General features: G+C 50.7%; 1 protein-coding gene across 2 annotated transcripts in view; it reads left to right on the forward strand.

Annotated features, from left to right (window-relative positions):
- HRAS (HRas proto-oncogene, GTPase) overlaps positions 1-14,954 on the forward strand; it is a 43,242-nt gene extending 28,288 nt beyond the window's left edge. For both annotated transcript variants that reach the window (XM_072865706.1, XM_072865704.1), the window contains 5 exons: positions 4,199-4,352; positions 9,037-9,215; positions 11,514-11,673; positions 12,399-12,523; positions 14,623-14,954. In XM_072865706.1, the coding sequence (XP_072721807.1) occupies positions 4,242-4,352; positions 9,037-9,215; positions 11,514-11,673; positions 12,399-12,518 (570 nt within the window). In that variant the 5' untranslated portion in view covers positions 4,199-4,241 and the 3' untranslated portion in view covers positions 12,519-12,523; positions 14,623-14,954. The remainder of the gene's footprint in view (positions 1-4,198; positions 4,353-9,036; positions 9,216-11,513; positions 11,674-12,398; positions 12,524-14,622) is intronic.
- Positions 14,955-15,281: the final 327 nt, after the last annotated feature.

Genomic DNA, 15,281 nt, shown 5'->3' on the forward strand with positions numbered 1-15,281 from the left:
TCCTTCTCTGGAAATCCTCACATCAGGAGAAGCTTTCACAACAACCAACAAGCTGGAGACCTCCATCTGGTGTGTCCCCAGACTGAGCATGAAAGCTTGGGGTGTCTGTTACCATTTCTCTGGCAGGAGCCCCATTCTCTCTTCCCTGCCTCTGTTTTTTAGGAGAGCCGGAAACATTGTCTTTGGGATGGCTGTTCTTTGAGCCAGCCCATGCAGTGCTGGTGATGTTCGTGTGGTGTTGAGGAACAACAACCCCTGCGTTGAAACCTGTGAGTGCATCAATGAGCAGCCTTGCTCTTCCCATGTTCAGGAGCGAAGAGCGTGATGGGGAGCTATGAGATGGTGTTGGTAAGGTCGACTTAGGCCAGCTGCCCAACTCTGTAACAAAGCTTGGCCATATGGAAATCCCTGCTTTCCCTGCAGCCTTTGGCCAGGCTCCCTCTCCTGTGGCTCATCTCTCATGAGTGGTTGGGTCTGCATGCTCCCTGTGAAGAGCTTGCATTGTGGATTCTTTGGGAAAGGAAGCGAGCTCATCTGAACATTGATTTTAGCACACAGATTCAGGCAGCTCTCACACCCAGAGCTGTCCGTCATTCCCCACACTCTTGCTCTACATTAGGACACGTTTTGCAGCAATGGCATGAAACAGTCAGGTGGGCTGGACTCACCATCCTCTGCAAGCTGCAGAAACCCTCCTGCTGTTGCCGGGGTGAGGATGGTGTGCAGAGCGGTGAAGAGTTAGCCGAGGTGCCAGTGTCTTCTAGGTACGGTGTGAGCGAGCAAACAGTAACGTTGCAGAGTTCTTGTATGTAAATTGCCCGTATGCTGGCTGTGAGTGGGGGGGAGCAATAGCTTTTTTGCCTCCCTCATTTCCCCTGCCTTTTGGGTGGGTGCAGAGCAGGGAGATGTGGGTCTGTGTTTCTCTGGAGGAGCCAGAGCTCAAAGCTCTGGGCTGGGGTGGTGATGTGCAGGGCTTGCTGGTGTGTGGTTGCTCCTCTGCTGCGCAGTGGAGCTCAGCAGCTCAGCTGGGGTCCGGAGTAGGGCAAGACCCTTAAGCTGCCGTGGGTGACCACCTTGGCTCCCACCTCCTGCTGCAGGGTGGACCAGGAGGCTGGCGTGGCTGTGTGGGCTGGGGGTCTTCTGAAGGGATAGGCCAAGCAGTGCCTTCCACTGGGGTGGTCTCAGGGGAGGACCCCCTCCTTGAGGACTCCTGTCTTCCCCATATTGAGTCTTGGCTTTTCTCACTGCCTTAGCAAGTCCCATAGAGCTGGGTGGTTGTGCAGTTCCCCCTGAGCATCATTGTGGCAGCTGCTCCATCATCAGCACCAGATGCAGAGCAAGGTCCATCGTAGCCACTGCAGGCCTTTATTTGCAGCAGCCGCTGTGTGTTTTGCTAGGGGTTGCAGATCTCCCTGCTCTGTATGAAAGATGGGAGCTGGTTGCAGAGTTTCTTCAGACCCTCAAGACCCTTCTGTGTTCAGCTTTGAAGCTGTTCTGCCTGCGGCAGAACGATCCCCTCCTGGCCAGTAGTGTTGGTGGAGACTGTCAGTCGGTGTTTGCTCCTCAGTCCCCATTTCAGCCTGTCACCATCCCTCATTGCTAATTGTCTCTTCCCATCTGAGAGAGATGAGAAGCCTGGGGTGGGGATCTCTCTTGTCCCTGAGAAGTAGTGTATGTGAGAAGTTCATATATGTAAGGGCGTGCATTAATGGAGCAGAGCAACATGCATAAGGTCAATTAGTGTGATCACTTAGATTGTGTCCCGTAGCCTTGCTTTCAACCTGCATGTCTTCCTTGGCTGCTGGAACAGAGGCACATTGGGCTTCTGGGAAGCAGTGGCACTTTTGGGTATGGACCTAGGGTATCACATTATTTGCACCTCATTTTTCCCTACCATCGCTACTTTTCCACCGTGTTTAATGACCTTCAGCTTCTCCAGCAGTGAAGAACAGCGCAGCAACCAGAGGTCCTGCTTGGCATTGTGTTTGTGCCCTGGTTGCTCTTTTGCACCCCCTCCCTTGCTCTTCTTCAGGATCCTGAATGCCGAGAAGGGCATGAGCTTTGTTTGCCTTCCCGCTACCAAGACAGCAGCTCAGAAAAGGGTTTTGGCAAGAGGCAGTTGTGTCTGAATGCTCACAGCTCGAGTGGGTGATTGAACTGTCTGAGTGGTTTCAGGTTGCAGTCAGGTGGGGATTGAAGGCAGAAAGTTCTGGTCTCCTTTCCATTAGATCTTTGATGCTTTAGCAAATGCATCAGATGCACACTGGGTCTAGAGTGGCCTTTGCTGGCACAGTTTGTACCAGCTTCCAGGGTTTTGGGAGTGGGGCTGGCGAGCCTGGGGAGGAGGGTGGAGTGGTTTAACTGTCGGGGGGGAGCATCTAATCCCTCTGCAATGGTGTTGCAGGCTGTGTCAAATGGTGACTGGTCAGGGGAACCGTGAGCTCGTCTTCCCGCTACCCACTGCATTTTGGGTGGCTTCCCCTGAGCTCGCAGATGACTGCTGCAGACGAGTATCTGACCCTGGGGTGACTTTCAGTGGGCAGGGATTGCAGTCCAATGACGGTGGATTTCTGTTTAAACCTTCGGGGTTTTGTAATCTTCCTGAGTTAAAGTTCCTCTTTCTCAGCGGAGTTGGAGCAGAAATTTAAGGGAGGAGGATGAATTTTCTCCTGCTGAAGGGCCATGGCAAGTACACGGTGCTGCAGAAGTGTGGTTTGCTCATCCTGACCCTAATCATTGTTCCCAAGTAGCAGCTTTCAGGATAGCATCTCTTGCTCCCCTGTGGGCATGCCAGCTTCATGTGGTGGGAGCAGGGGTGCCCCTTCCGCAGTCCTCCTCCCTCTTGCAATGGCCAGCACAGCAGGAGGCATTGTTAGCTGGAGGACAGGCAGAGGGTGTGGATGTGCCGCCGTGTCAAACCTGCCCCGTGGTTTGAGGTTTAACGCAGCCTTGAGGGTGAAGACATGGAGCTGACAGCATATCTGGGGGGCTGGGACGTCTTCCCTGCTCACGTGGGCATTTACATCCAAACTGTGTTGGCCAAGGCTTTCAAATCTATCTAATGATTTTGGATCGCCAGCTTGAGATAAGGCAAATCGGAGACAGTGCTGAGCACTTCTGGAAAACCAGACCTCTTAAATTGGTTACTTTAAGGTTTACTTTTGATTTACACAGCCTGTACCTCTGTTTTCTTATCAGTAACACTCCCTTACCTCTCAAGATTTGCTCAGGGCGTGTGTGAAGTTTGCCTCCAGACCGTCAGGCTGAAGGATTGCAGCATATCACAGGATAAACATAGTTTTGTATTCAGTTTGATGGATTATTTTGCCCATTTTAAAGTAACCTTCATGACTAGCAGAGAGTATTAGATTAAATAGCTCTGGATGCTGTGGTTCAGTGCTGTACTTTTAGACCAAGTTTCATGGTTTTAGGTGAGGCTATCTCACATTTGAGACCCCAGAACATCAGACCATAAAAGCAAAAGAAAGACAGTGGATCCTGGAGGCACAGTACAGGGTGACAGACTGAAATAAGTATAATTTTCTCTGGCCAGATTCCCAGGATAGTCAGTGTGTGGGGTGGGAAGAAGGTAAGAAAGCTGTTGACCCTTGGGGCACATGGGCCATCCCACCATCTCCCTGTTTCCAGGCCAGGCTCGCCAGGGTGGTATGTCTGCAAGCTTGAGATGAGAGACCAGGGTGGTCCTGGAGCAGAATACCCTGCAGTGGCAATTTCATGAACAATTTCATAAAGCTACATTAAAAGCACGTTGCATCCCTGATGGTGGCTTGCTGGTTTTCACCCCAAGGAGTGAGGGGTGGCTCTTTGCCATCCAGAATAGCAATGAAGTGGGTTTACCTTGTCCCATCCTCAATCCCTACAGAAGTCAAGCAGCTTAAAAGCCCATTAAAACCTTAAGGGGTGCGTCCCTTCATCTCTGCCTTGCAGAATAAGGTGTCTCTGTGTTACAACATGCCAGATCCCAGACCTTGGTGTCTCTACCTCACAGCATTTGGGTGCTCCTGGGACATGCAGGAAACATCAGGAATGCTCAATACCTGAGGAATGAGGCTGTGCTTTGCAGATTTCTGCTTTTCCCGTCAGAAAAAGGGTGCTGACTGCTCAGCCCTGCTGCAGAGCAGGCAGTGACAGGGACGGATCCCTTCTCCTAACGTGGCAGCCGTGTGTCTCCTTGCAGGTGGTGGTGCTCCTGGAAGTCCTGAGCTGGGGTCGGCTGGAAGATGACTGAATATAAGCTGGTAGTGGTGGGAGCTGGTGGTGTTGGGAAGAGTGCTTTGACGATACAGCTCATTCAGAACCATTTCGTTGACGAGTATGACCCCACGATAGAGGTAAGCAGCTCTGGGCATGGGGTTTGTCTGTCTATGTGTTTTCCTCTTGCTCTTCTCCACCTTGCCTCCAACCCAGAGCATGCTCGGCTTGGTCTCAAGTCTAAACTTGAGCAGGGATGTTCCTCTGCTTTGCAGAGCTATTCTGAGTCGCTATGTGCATGTTCAGAGATTGCAGTGACCAACTTGTGCCTCCTGCAGAAGGATAGTGGTGTCTGCTGAAGGGAGACGGCAAGGGAGGCAGCAGAAGCAGGCAGAGCCAGGCAGGAGCTGAGAGACAGCACAAAAGTCCTCCTTTCTGATGACACAACAGCATGGGGAGGGGTTAAAGGTTTGGGACTGAAGAGACATTTAGTGCCTGCACTTCCATTTCTCCTCCTGTGAAATCAGAGTAAATATATTGACTTCTCATGCAGGATGTTTTGAGATTTACTGATGAAATGGGTTTTATCAGAGCTTGGTCGTATTATGTATGTCCTGCAGTTTGAGTGAGACATGCCAAGCAGCTGAACCGTTGTGGTTCTCAGAATGCTGCCTCTGCTCTATTGCAAGTAGTTAAAGGTTGATGTATGGGTCTTATAGTTGGCGTGGATGGTAGCACTGGCCTGTCTAGCCTAGCACCCTGCCTGGAGGAGCAGGCAGGGACCCTGTGCTCCTCCAGGCCTTGTAGAGGGGGAGTCCAGTCTTCAATATCCATTACACTGTTGTCTTTTTTTTTTTTTACTTTTTAAAAGCATATTCCATTCTCTGATTGCTTTCACCGTTGCTAGCAAGATGCTAATTACCCTCTGCGTGACTTACACCTTCATTCAGGGGAGATGTGGGCAGCAGCCGCTGCTCTGCACGAGGAGTAAGTCCACCCTGGGAAGGCAAATTACAGCTCTGTCATGCTTCTTGGACAATAACCTCCCTGTCTGCAGTCCTAAAGGATTCTCTACCAGATGTGTGTAAATGCGGCTGTGGTTGCTGCAGTTATTATTATTATCATCATCATGGCTAAAAGGCCCCAGCTGGGATCAGAAATCTATTCTGGTAGGTGTTCTATGTGTAGTCCCCACTCTGAAGAGCTTACAGCTTAAATAAGTAAGATAAGGCTTGGTAGAAAGGCAGAAATAGTCTCACAGTCCCACAGATATGAAGGAGAGAAAGCACTTAAAAGCACGTGCTATTACGTCATTTGGCCAAGGTCACCTAGAAAGTCCGTGGCAGAGACTGGAATTTAATTTAAGGCTCCCGAGTGTCGGTGCTGCCCCTTGCTTATGGATGCAGTTGCCTTCTTCCCCAGCTCCTCTCCTCTCACGTGCTCGTTATCAGTAGCATCATATGCTTTTCTTAGAAACCCATTCCAGGTTGTTTTCAGCAAAAGAGATGCTGATGGAGAGCAGCCTCCCTGGGGAGACATCTGCATGGAAGGGTCCTCTCTTGGACCTTAGGGTGGGCAGAGGCAGCTCTGACCTAGTGGTGTGTTGGGTTTTGGCATCCTATTTTTTTTGTCTCTAGCTGCCTGCCCCCGTATGTATCCTGCAGGGAATTTTCTCCATGTAAACAGGCAGCAGGGAATGTAAACCTTGCATGGCATTTCCCAGCACACCCTCCTCACCCTGCCTGCTCCTGCAGTGCCCCGGGAGACACCTGCTCTCCTTCCGTTTCCCCCAGCCCCACTCTGCTCTTCTCCACTTCTTCTGTTCCTAGAGCAGCCACGAGCTGCTCTTTTTACCCTTCTCATCCCTGGTGCTTTTCCGCCTGCAGGTCCCACCAGCCCTGATGCCTTTGCAGCTCCCTTGGTCGTGCCCTGCATCCCCCCCACCCTGGCCATCTTCTCACTTGTTCCAGGGTGACTCCTTTTAATTATACTTCATTTTATGGGGATTTAGGATGCACAGGGAGTTACCTGCCAGCCATCCGAACGTGACCAACAAACCACCCTCCTGTGACTAAGCTGCTTTGGATCATGCCCAGGAGCTGACTGTTCAGCCGGCTAACAAACAGCACAGCAATGCTGAAATGAGCAGGATAAAAGGGCGGAAAAAAAAAAAAAGAGTCTATGTGCATGGAGCAAAGGCTTTACCTGTCACTTAAATGAATCAAGTGCAGGCTGTGCTGCAAAGGGGGGTGTGAGCAGGTTGGGGTGCACTGAGAAGATGGTCCCCAGGGCAGGAGGGTTGGAGAAGTGAGTTTGTCCCCTATCTGGGGCAGAGAGCCTGACTGAGTGCCTGCTCCCCTCCTGCCCTCCCAATTCACTAGTATAAATGTCTGGCTTTGTAACTCAGCGCCGGCCAACCTGCACGTGCGCCTGCTCTTGGGCTGCTGAGGAGCCTTAAGACCTTTATTTTGGGAACGGAAGGGCCAAGGCACCAAGGAAACTTCTGCCCTAGTAGTGTCCTATGGTGAATGGGCTGGGATGGAATAAAGAGTCAGACTGTGTTGAGAAATTCTTCAGTTCGTCTTCCAGCTTTTAGCATTCAGCTAGTAACAGGCTTCCCACGCTTCTGGTCATATCCTGACTGTAGCGTTTAACAAATGGATCTCTTGGCCTGTTCCCCCAGCACACCTGGGGTGCTCCCAGCATCTGTCAGCGATCCTGAGTCTGAACTCCAAGTGGACGTTGTTTCTGCTGCCTGGCACTTCACAGCTTGTGCAAGAAGGTGGGGTAGGACTTGGGGGGCTGCAGAGCAGCACTGAGGCTGCGGGGTGCTGGTGGCTGGACATGTGGGCTGGTGGCAGCTACCCCTGCAGCGGCAGCCAGGTCACCTGGCAGTGTGGCAGGGATGGCTGACCCACCATCCTGAGTATCCCGGGGGCCGTTCAGATGAAGCTGGACACAAAGCAAGGGTGGGGAGAGCTTGTCCCCTTCCTTTGGGGAGCAGGGTCAGAGCATTCTCTGCAAGACTGTTAATGCCTTTGCTTCATTAGTGAGCTGGCTAGCCTTACGGGCAGCCTGTTGATGACCTGAGCCAAGGTGTGAGATCGCTTCTCTGGAGCCGTGCTGTCTGCTAGTGAGACCTCCTGTAACTGGGGACTTGGCAATTAATTGCGAGCCCGTGTGCCGAGAGGCTGGTCCTCTGGACGCAAGCCAGGGCGCAGGGGTGGGAGGATGCTCTGGTGGGCAGAGCAGGCACTGGGGTCCCTTTGCTGGTCCCTGCCAGGCGCTGGGACCCCAGAGGTGGAACCAGTGCTCTTCTACCTTGCACCAAGGAGGCTCCAGATACATTACTGATTAGAAATGGGAGCGCATCCCTGCAGGGCAGCCTGCCAGTTGCCTTCAGAGTGGTTGGCTGGAAGCCAGTCCATCATTCCACACTTATTCTTGGTGGCTCAGTAGTCCCCTTTTTGGGAAGGCACGGGTGAGAAGGTTGTGGCAGAGCAGATATCTATCTCCTCTGATTTTGTGGCCCTCTCCACAAGGTGAGGAAAGACTTTAGTTAGCCCCAGTAGATGACATTGTTGTAGTAATGAACTAAAGGGTGGAGGCCATGTTGGCCCCATTCCCTTTCCGTGCCACTGCTGGTCCTGTCGGTGACCTTTGCTGTGTTGGCTGTTTGTCTGCAGACCTGCAAAGCTCATCTGATAACATTGTTGTGGTTGTTGGAAGAGCAGCAGACGTTCAAATTAATTTTAAACTGCAGCCGTAGCCTCTGCGAGTGGCTGCAAAGTGCTGTCGTGGTCATATTGCTGACTCGCACCTTTTCATACCTTTGGTTTTGGCTTCCTTCTCTTGCTGAGAGTCAAGGATGCTGCGCCGTACCTGGAGGACAGCTATCGGAGAGGGATGTAGCTGTTCCTCCATGCAGGGGCTGCCCCAGCAGCATCCTTGCTGATGAGACCGGGCATGGGGGAGAGGCATGGTGGTGATGAGCGGTGCTTTGAGGAGCCTGCCTTGAAAACAAAACTTTTTGAGGGATGCCCTGGGTGATTTCCAGGCCTTCTCACATCTGTGATAGCTTGTGATTGCTTCTGCTGCAGGGAAAACCCCCAACTTCAAAGGACCTGCCTGGATAGTGTTTACCTATTCTGGAGCCCTCTGGGGACTGGTTGTGGGAAGCGCCCTCCTCACAGTGTGATATATATTTTTTTTCTCATGTTTGAAGAAGAGGTTTACCATTGAGCCCAGTTTGCATCCTTACTGGTGGCATATCACCTCTGGTGCCTGACCTGAGATGTGTTGGAGGTGCTGGATTTCCAGGTGATCTTAAACACCTTCCAGCCCCGCAGATCACAGACAGTGGCTGGAAGCCCTGGCTGGCTCGAGCCACCTTTCCTGGGTGTCCCCTTCCAGCACCCGAGCGGGGCGGCAGCAGAAGGGATTAGCCAGGACTAAATAAAGCTTAGGACAATAGTTGTCGAGGGCTATGCGGTGTGGTAGAGACAAAGCTGCCCCTGGTCTGCCAGAGGCAGGGCTGGGAACGGGGAGAGCAAGCCAGGGGCTGTCTTCTCTGTGGCTCTGCCAGAGAAGGGGAAACCTGCTCAGCTGCTCCCTTTTTCCTTTTTTTTTTTCTTCTTTTTCTTCTTTTTCCTTCCTTCCCATTTTTGAAACAGATTGAGTCGGCTATTTAATGGGAGCTAAACCCAGGCAGAGCGTGACCTGGCACCTTCCCAGGGATGCACTCACTGCATCCCTTTGCTTAGCTGGACCTGAGCCCTCCCTTAACGCATCCTCCTCCCCTTCTCTCCCTTTCCTGGCCTGCAGGATTCCTACAGAAAGCAAGTCGTCATCGATGGAGAGACTTGCTTGTTAGACATCTTGGATACTGCAGGGCAAGAGGAGTACAGTGCTATGAGAGACCAGTACATGAGAACGGGGGAAGGATTCCTCTGCGTCTTTGCCATCAACAACACCAAGTCCTTTGAAGATATTCACCAGTACAGGTCAGTATCCTGGGAAGGGCCCCTTCCCTCTTGCCCTGTGCAAAGGGGATGCCTTGCCACTGCACCCTCCTGCCCTCCCTAAAAGGCCCTGTGGTGGAAGCACTGGCTGCCAGCAAAGACAATTAGCTCAAGTGGCCATTCCCCAGGGAAGAGACGGAGCAGACGGCTAATGTCAGTGACTCCAATAAAACCCATCCGAAGGGATTGCTTGTGGCCTTTGGGGACTCGGTAACGTAATGTTTAAGTGTTTATAGTGACTAAAGAGAGAGGTGATCCTCTATGACCCCCTCCCTTCCCTCCCTAATTAGTGGAATTGGTTTGTTAGTGTAATCGATCTCAGCAACTTCTGCTGGGCCTGGGAGCTGGGAGAGGAGGCTGGGAAGGGCAGGGAGGGCTGCTTCCCCCACTGGCAGCCGTCGCAATGAGACTGCGGTCTGACAGCCGCACGCATGTGGGGAGAGGCAGTCCTGGCTTGTTGGAATTCAGTTTCAACCAGGACAAAGACGAAGCAGGAAGAGAGTCAGGGCCCTGGTGAGGTGACTTTCCCAAGAGGATGGACTGGGGGTCAGTGGCAGAGCAGGGACCCCATCCCAGCGTGGTCCTGCTTTGGCTGCACCTAGGTTACCCATCCTGCTTCTCCCCCTTGCTGCCATCACCCCTGCAGAGCTGGAGAGCCAAGGAGATGACATAAAAGCAGCAGGAGTCTTCCCTGGCTACCCCGATGCTAGTTTAGGGAGGGATCTCTGCTTTATGCCTTTTTTTGAGGCTCGGCTGTGATGGGAGGCACTTGCAGAGTATGCAAGAGATGGCTCCGCCTGTCCCTGCTCTATCCACTGCCTGCCAAGGGACCGTGTACCCCAGTCCCTCATCATAAGCCTGAGTCCCAGATAATCCTGTAGCTCCAAGCACATGCACAGCCCTTCCTTGCTCTGTAGTCAGAGGCACTGCTCTGAGCTGTCAAGATGTCTGTCTTTGGCTAGCAGGCGTGTTCGGTGTAATAACTATATGGTTGGACTAATATGGCTTGTTTTAGCTGAACCAGAGGACAAAGGATGGGATTTTCCTAAAGCACCTGAGGGATTCAGCAGCATTCATCCTTGTGCTGGGGCTGGTGCCTGTGAATCACTTGCAGTGTGGCTCGATTTCAAGGCCCGGTTTTAATCATGATGTAAATCACTGGCTTTCATCTCGTTTTGCCTGTGCTCTTTGTGTTTGCACTTTTAAAAGAATATTCCCCAGAGAAACTCTGGCTCTCCCTGGTTAGTAACCATTAGGAGGTACCTGTTTTCAGCTAAGTGTAGCCCATGCATTAAATTTAGTACTTGTGTTTGCTGATCAGGATGTTACATGGAACATTTAAGTGGCTTTATGGCATGTCATACATATAGTCAGATTTCATTTCTATGTTGTACTACATTAAAAAAAAGATTTTTTTTTTTTTTGTGTGTGTGATACATGTCCAGCTGCTTTTGGATGGAAATTTGAATTCAATTAAAATGCAGAAATCAGCATTTTAAATAATGCTTTTATTAGTTAAATAAAACCATGTTGAATGTTCTGGATGCATGAGCAAGGAAAAAAAAAGCTGTTTTGCATCTGAAGTTAAATGGTTTATTAAGCAGAGGAAGTTGTTATCTATCAGGAGGGAATTGAATGGATTGTTTGTGGTCATAATGGCCTTTAAGATTTTTTTAGAAGTGGTAGATCTCATCCTCGCCCACCTAGTTTTAAATCTGAGGTTGGAATGAAGAAGTGAGCATTACAGCTTTTTTGCTTCCCAGTTGGTTTCTCAACTTTGAGTGACCTAAACTAAATTGAAAGGAAGCAAATACTGCCTGTGCATCTGCAGAAAAGGTTACAGCTGCCAAAAGCTGGTTTATCAGCTCAGCAAATTCTGGTTGCAGGTGATTTTTTCTTTTTATCCTCATTCAGGGGGATTACTTGATCTAAAATGTTGGAAATAACACAGGTAACTGCTTGAGTATTCATTTTTATTTAGTTTAAACTATCTTAAGCTCATGTCTTAATATAGATTGTTATAATTTCAAGTTGTGTTTTGTAAACAGTTGCATTTAAAGAGCAGAAGTATGTTTAGGTTTTGTTTCCAAAAGTGCCCTAGCTATTTTGCTGTTTACTCACTTACATGGTCATTTACGTTCTCCTGAAAGCCCAACACAAGGCACTTGGCAGAAGTGAAGCATAGCTGTTAATTCTTGACAAAGCAGCTGGTTGGGAGTGTCCTGGAGCTGCCTTCTGATGCCTTTTCTCCCTTCACTTTGGCACCTCTTACTCTTGCAGGGAGCAGATCAAGAGGGTGAAAGACTCAGATGATGTTCCCATGGTGCTGGTGGGAAATAAATGTGACCTACCAGCTCGGACAGTGGAGACCCGGCAAGCGCAGGACCTCGCCCGGAGTTACGGGATCCCCTACATAGAAACGTCTGCCAAAACCAGACAGGTAGGAGAAGGGTTTTAAACAAAATCTTCTTTTTCTTCTGTTTTCTCCAGTGCTGTCTGGAGAGCCAGGAACAGGCAGACACCACTTTGCAGACAGATGGGTGCAAGGGCCAGGATTAGTTGCTTCCTTAAGGCTAAATGCTCCATCAGGATGTTCCTTCCCCTGTCTGGGCTCAAGCCTCCAATCTGGACAAGTGTGTAATTCATGCTCTGGCAGCAGTGAAGGGAAGATGCCTTCTCAGGGCTTTCTCCAGGGCTCTGGAATAACCCTCATAGTCATTGCGGGTCAGCTAAGCTCAGGGGACTGGGCTAACCTCATCCATGGTCTATTTTGGCAGACCTACAGGCAGAATATACCAGTGCTGGAAGGACCATGTGGGGCTCCCAGAGCACAAAGGTGGAAATGGAGCAGCTGATACCTTCAGTGGTCTAGTGGTGGCTTTTCTCTTGGGTGGTAGACCTCATTCAGGCTGCTGAAAGCTGATGAATCTCAAGGACTTAAGAGCTCCTTGGACTTGTGGTTGCTTGTTCAATCTTGCTTTCTGTTCAGGGGCCACACTAAGATCCCTGTTATTCTTCCCATCTTGGTTTTGTACCTTTAATTGTGCAATATGCACTGCTGGGTACACAGTGCTACGGACACGTAGCTGGGGAGCAGAGCCCTCTCTTCTCTCCACTGTCCCCTCTTGAAGTGGGCAGCTGCTTCAGGCAACGCTTTTCTTCCAGGGTGTTGAAGATGCCTTCTACACCTTGGTACGGGAGATCCGTCAGCACAAGCTGCGCAAGCTGAATCCCCCAGATGAGAGTGGCCCCGGCTGCATGAACTGTAAATGTGTGATATCGTGACTATGGTGAGTTTTGGAAGCCTGCTTGGAAGATGCAGTGCAGTGGGGTTATACTGGAAGCAGGGTAGGAGGTGACTGCAGATGCATTCGTCTGCAAACAAATGCAGCAGAAACAATTTCAGCAATAGGTATTTTTTTTAATGAAACACTTTTTGACTGAAATAGCATTTTTCTGTCAAAACATAGGTAAGTCAAAATTCCCACTTTCCTGAGGAAGTGTGTAGGAGGAAAGGGTTGTTTATTTTTCCCCCCTCATTTTCTGGAACAGAATTCTACAGAACTGAATAAAAAAATACATGTTTTGTCGTGCTTTCCCCGGGAAATCTTCTCCCCATGCTGCCCCTATGAAAAAGGAGTTAAGCTGGTATTGAAGGTGTGCGGCTCACTGCGCGTTCACCAGGCTGGCCCTAGTGGAGTTTAGATGAAGAGCTGGGTAAGCGCATTGCCTCCTAATGCACTCGTGTAAATTGCCTCGTCCTAAAGCTTCAGAGCAGACCTGTATCACTGTGAAAGTCCTGTGTTCCTCAGAAGAATTTTCCCCATTAGATATATCCCCTGGGATATTTGGAACTGATGCAGTGTTGAGAATTAGCCATAAGGGGGCTGTTTTGCTTTTATAAATCGTGCATGCTGGAGCCAGAAACAGTGTTTTTCAGATTGTCTGTGTTCACTTGCCTGTTTTTCCTTTTTTTCTTTCCTTGATTGTTTTTTTTTAATGATGCATTTATTTAAATCGTTGCAATCCTGCTGGATAGCAGTGAGGGAGAGCTCCTATTGGTGTCCCTCTGAGCTGGGTGGCCTTAAGCCAAACGCCTGGGAATATCTGGCTGTGTAACCAGCTCCTTCCATGGCAGAAGTGGAGAGAATTGGGGATGAGTGCACCAGGGAGATGTACATCTAAGGACATCTGGGACTGGGGTGTGGGAGAAAAGCCTGCACAAACATTGCCCTTAACATCTTTTGGGGAGTCTCCCAAGCACCCCGACTGGCCCTTCACCCCTTTACACAACTGATGGAGCCTAAAGAGAAGCACATCGTGTCCAGAGATGATGCTAAGAGGGTCTCGCTGAAGGTGGAGGTGGGAGGCTGGTTTTCCTCCATCGCTTTTTGAGCCAAAGGCTGTGAGCACAGCAGAGTTCTTTCTGGGGGGGGGGGGAACAACCAAAAACGCTGGCAGCATTTGCTTCCTATGAGCAAAAAACCACGTGAGCACCCCACCCCTCCGCTCCCAGCCGAGGCGCGCAAGGTCTCCTGGGGCCTGAGCCGAATGCTGTGCCCAGCACACTTATCACTGCTAAGGGAGGTTTTCCAGATGTTCAGGTCCTCCAGCTGTTTAGGAGCATTTCCTCCGGATGGGGATGTGAGCTCGGGGCTCGTTTCCTGGTCTGGCTCACAGCTGACAGCATGGGCTCGGCAGATGCTGCTGCTCCCCTACACTGACTGCCAGGAGCCTGGTCCCTGTCACAGCCTGGTGGTCAGCACCAGCATGGGCAGTGCCTTCTAAAAGAGAGGCAAGAAGGTGTGGGAAGGAGTCTCTTGGAAGACTTCCCTCTGTTAAGAGAGCATGCCCTGTGAGTTGCCGACATCTTTTTCTGCTCAGGCAGAAACTTGAAACTAAACATCCCAGCTCATTCTAGCTGCAGTGGCCAAGAGCAGAGAGGGAGGAACATCAGGGCACAAAAGGAGAAGCAAGGCAAGAACACGCTGGGTTTTGGGGAGGAGAAGGGCGAGTGTGTGGCCAGGGAGCCAGGGAGATTTGTCTGCATTTGCCCTGGACTCACTTTGTGGCTCCCATCATCCCTGGAGGAGGGAGAAAGATCTCACTAAACTGCCTCCCTTCCCACAGTGAGGTTTGGGCAGAGGTAGGTCTGGTGAGGTACCTGAGGCTCGCCCATCACTCCACAGACCATTTGCTTGTTCCCTTCTGCACACGTGCAGATGCTTTGCTGAGCCAGGTCCAGACCTCCAAGACCTGTGTAGCATGTTGCTTTCCTTCTGTGGGCACTAGCAGGGCCATCCCGAAATGTGAGGTGGGGGTAATGGAAACAGCCCCTGCTGGTTCTGACAGCAAATGGGTGCTAATGAGTGTCCTCTTCTGGTTTCAGCTGACTGGACCGTGTCTTGGAGAGGTTCCCACTGTGCAGAGCGCAAGGAAAGAGGTGAAGCGAAGGAAGAAGCAAACGGATTCAGGGGAGGAGTGTAGGGGGAGGGGGAGATGAAGAGGAGGAGGAGGAAGAGCATGGGGGGGAGCGTGAGCCCCTCCAAGGACTATCTCACACTTCACCCAAGCCTGTGGCAAATGACTTTTTTTTTCTTTTTTTTATTTCCCTGTTCCCTCCTCCTTTGGCCTCTTCCCACCCCGGCAACTGTACAAAGCCACAGATTGAATCACAGTAAATTATTATTTGATGGTCTCGACAAACCGTCTTGATGGCTGTGTCCTCCTTCCAGAGGGTGCTGCTGCTGGTGCTCTGGAAGGATCACTGGTGGGACGGCAGGGAGGGAAGGGCACTGAGATTTATTCTCCATGAACCAAGGTCGTGCTGTAGACCATGAGGGTGATTGGGGTGGGGTATCCTTCAGGGAAAGAGCTGTCTTTGTCTCCAGCAAGTTGTTGTCATGTCCCATCCCCCCCAGCCCACCTGAAACTCTTTGCTGGCCCGAAGTTTTGGTGGAGTGGAAGAGCACAACCAGTCCAAGCCTGTCCTCAGTGCTCCCCTGGGTGCTTTGATTTCAACCTAGTCCTTGTGGGATTTTTTTTATG

This window comes from Ciconia boyciana, chromosome 6 (assembly GCF_034638445.1).
Source record: "Ciconia boyciana chromosome 6, ASM3463844v1, whole genome shotgun sequence".
Lineage (NCBI taxonomy): Eukaryota > Metazoa > Chordata > Aves > Ciconiiformes > Ciconiidae > Ciconia > Ciconia boyciana.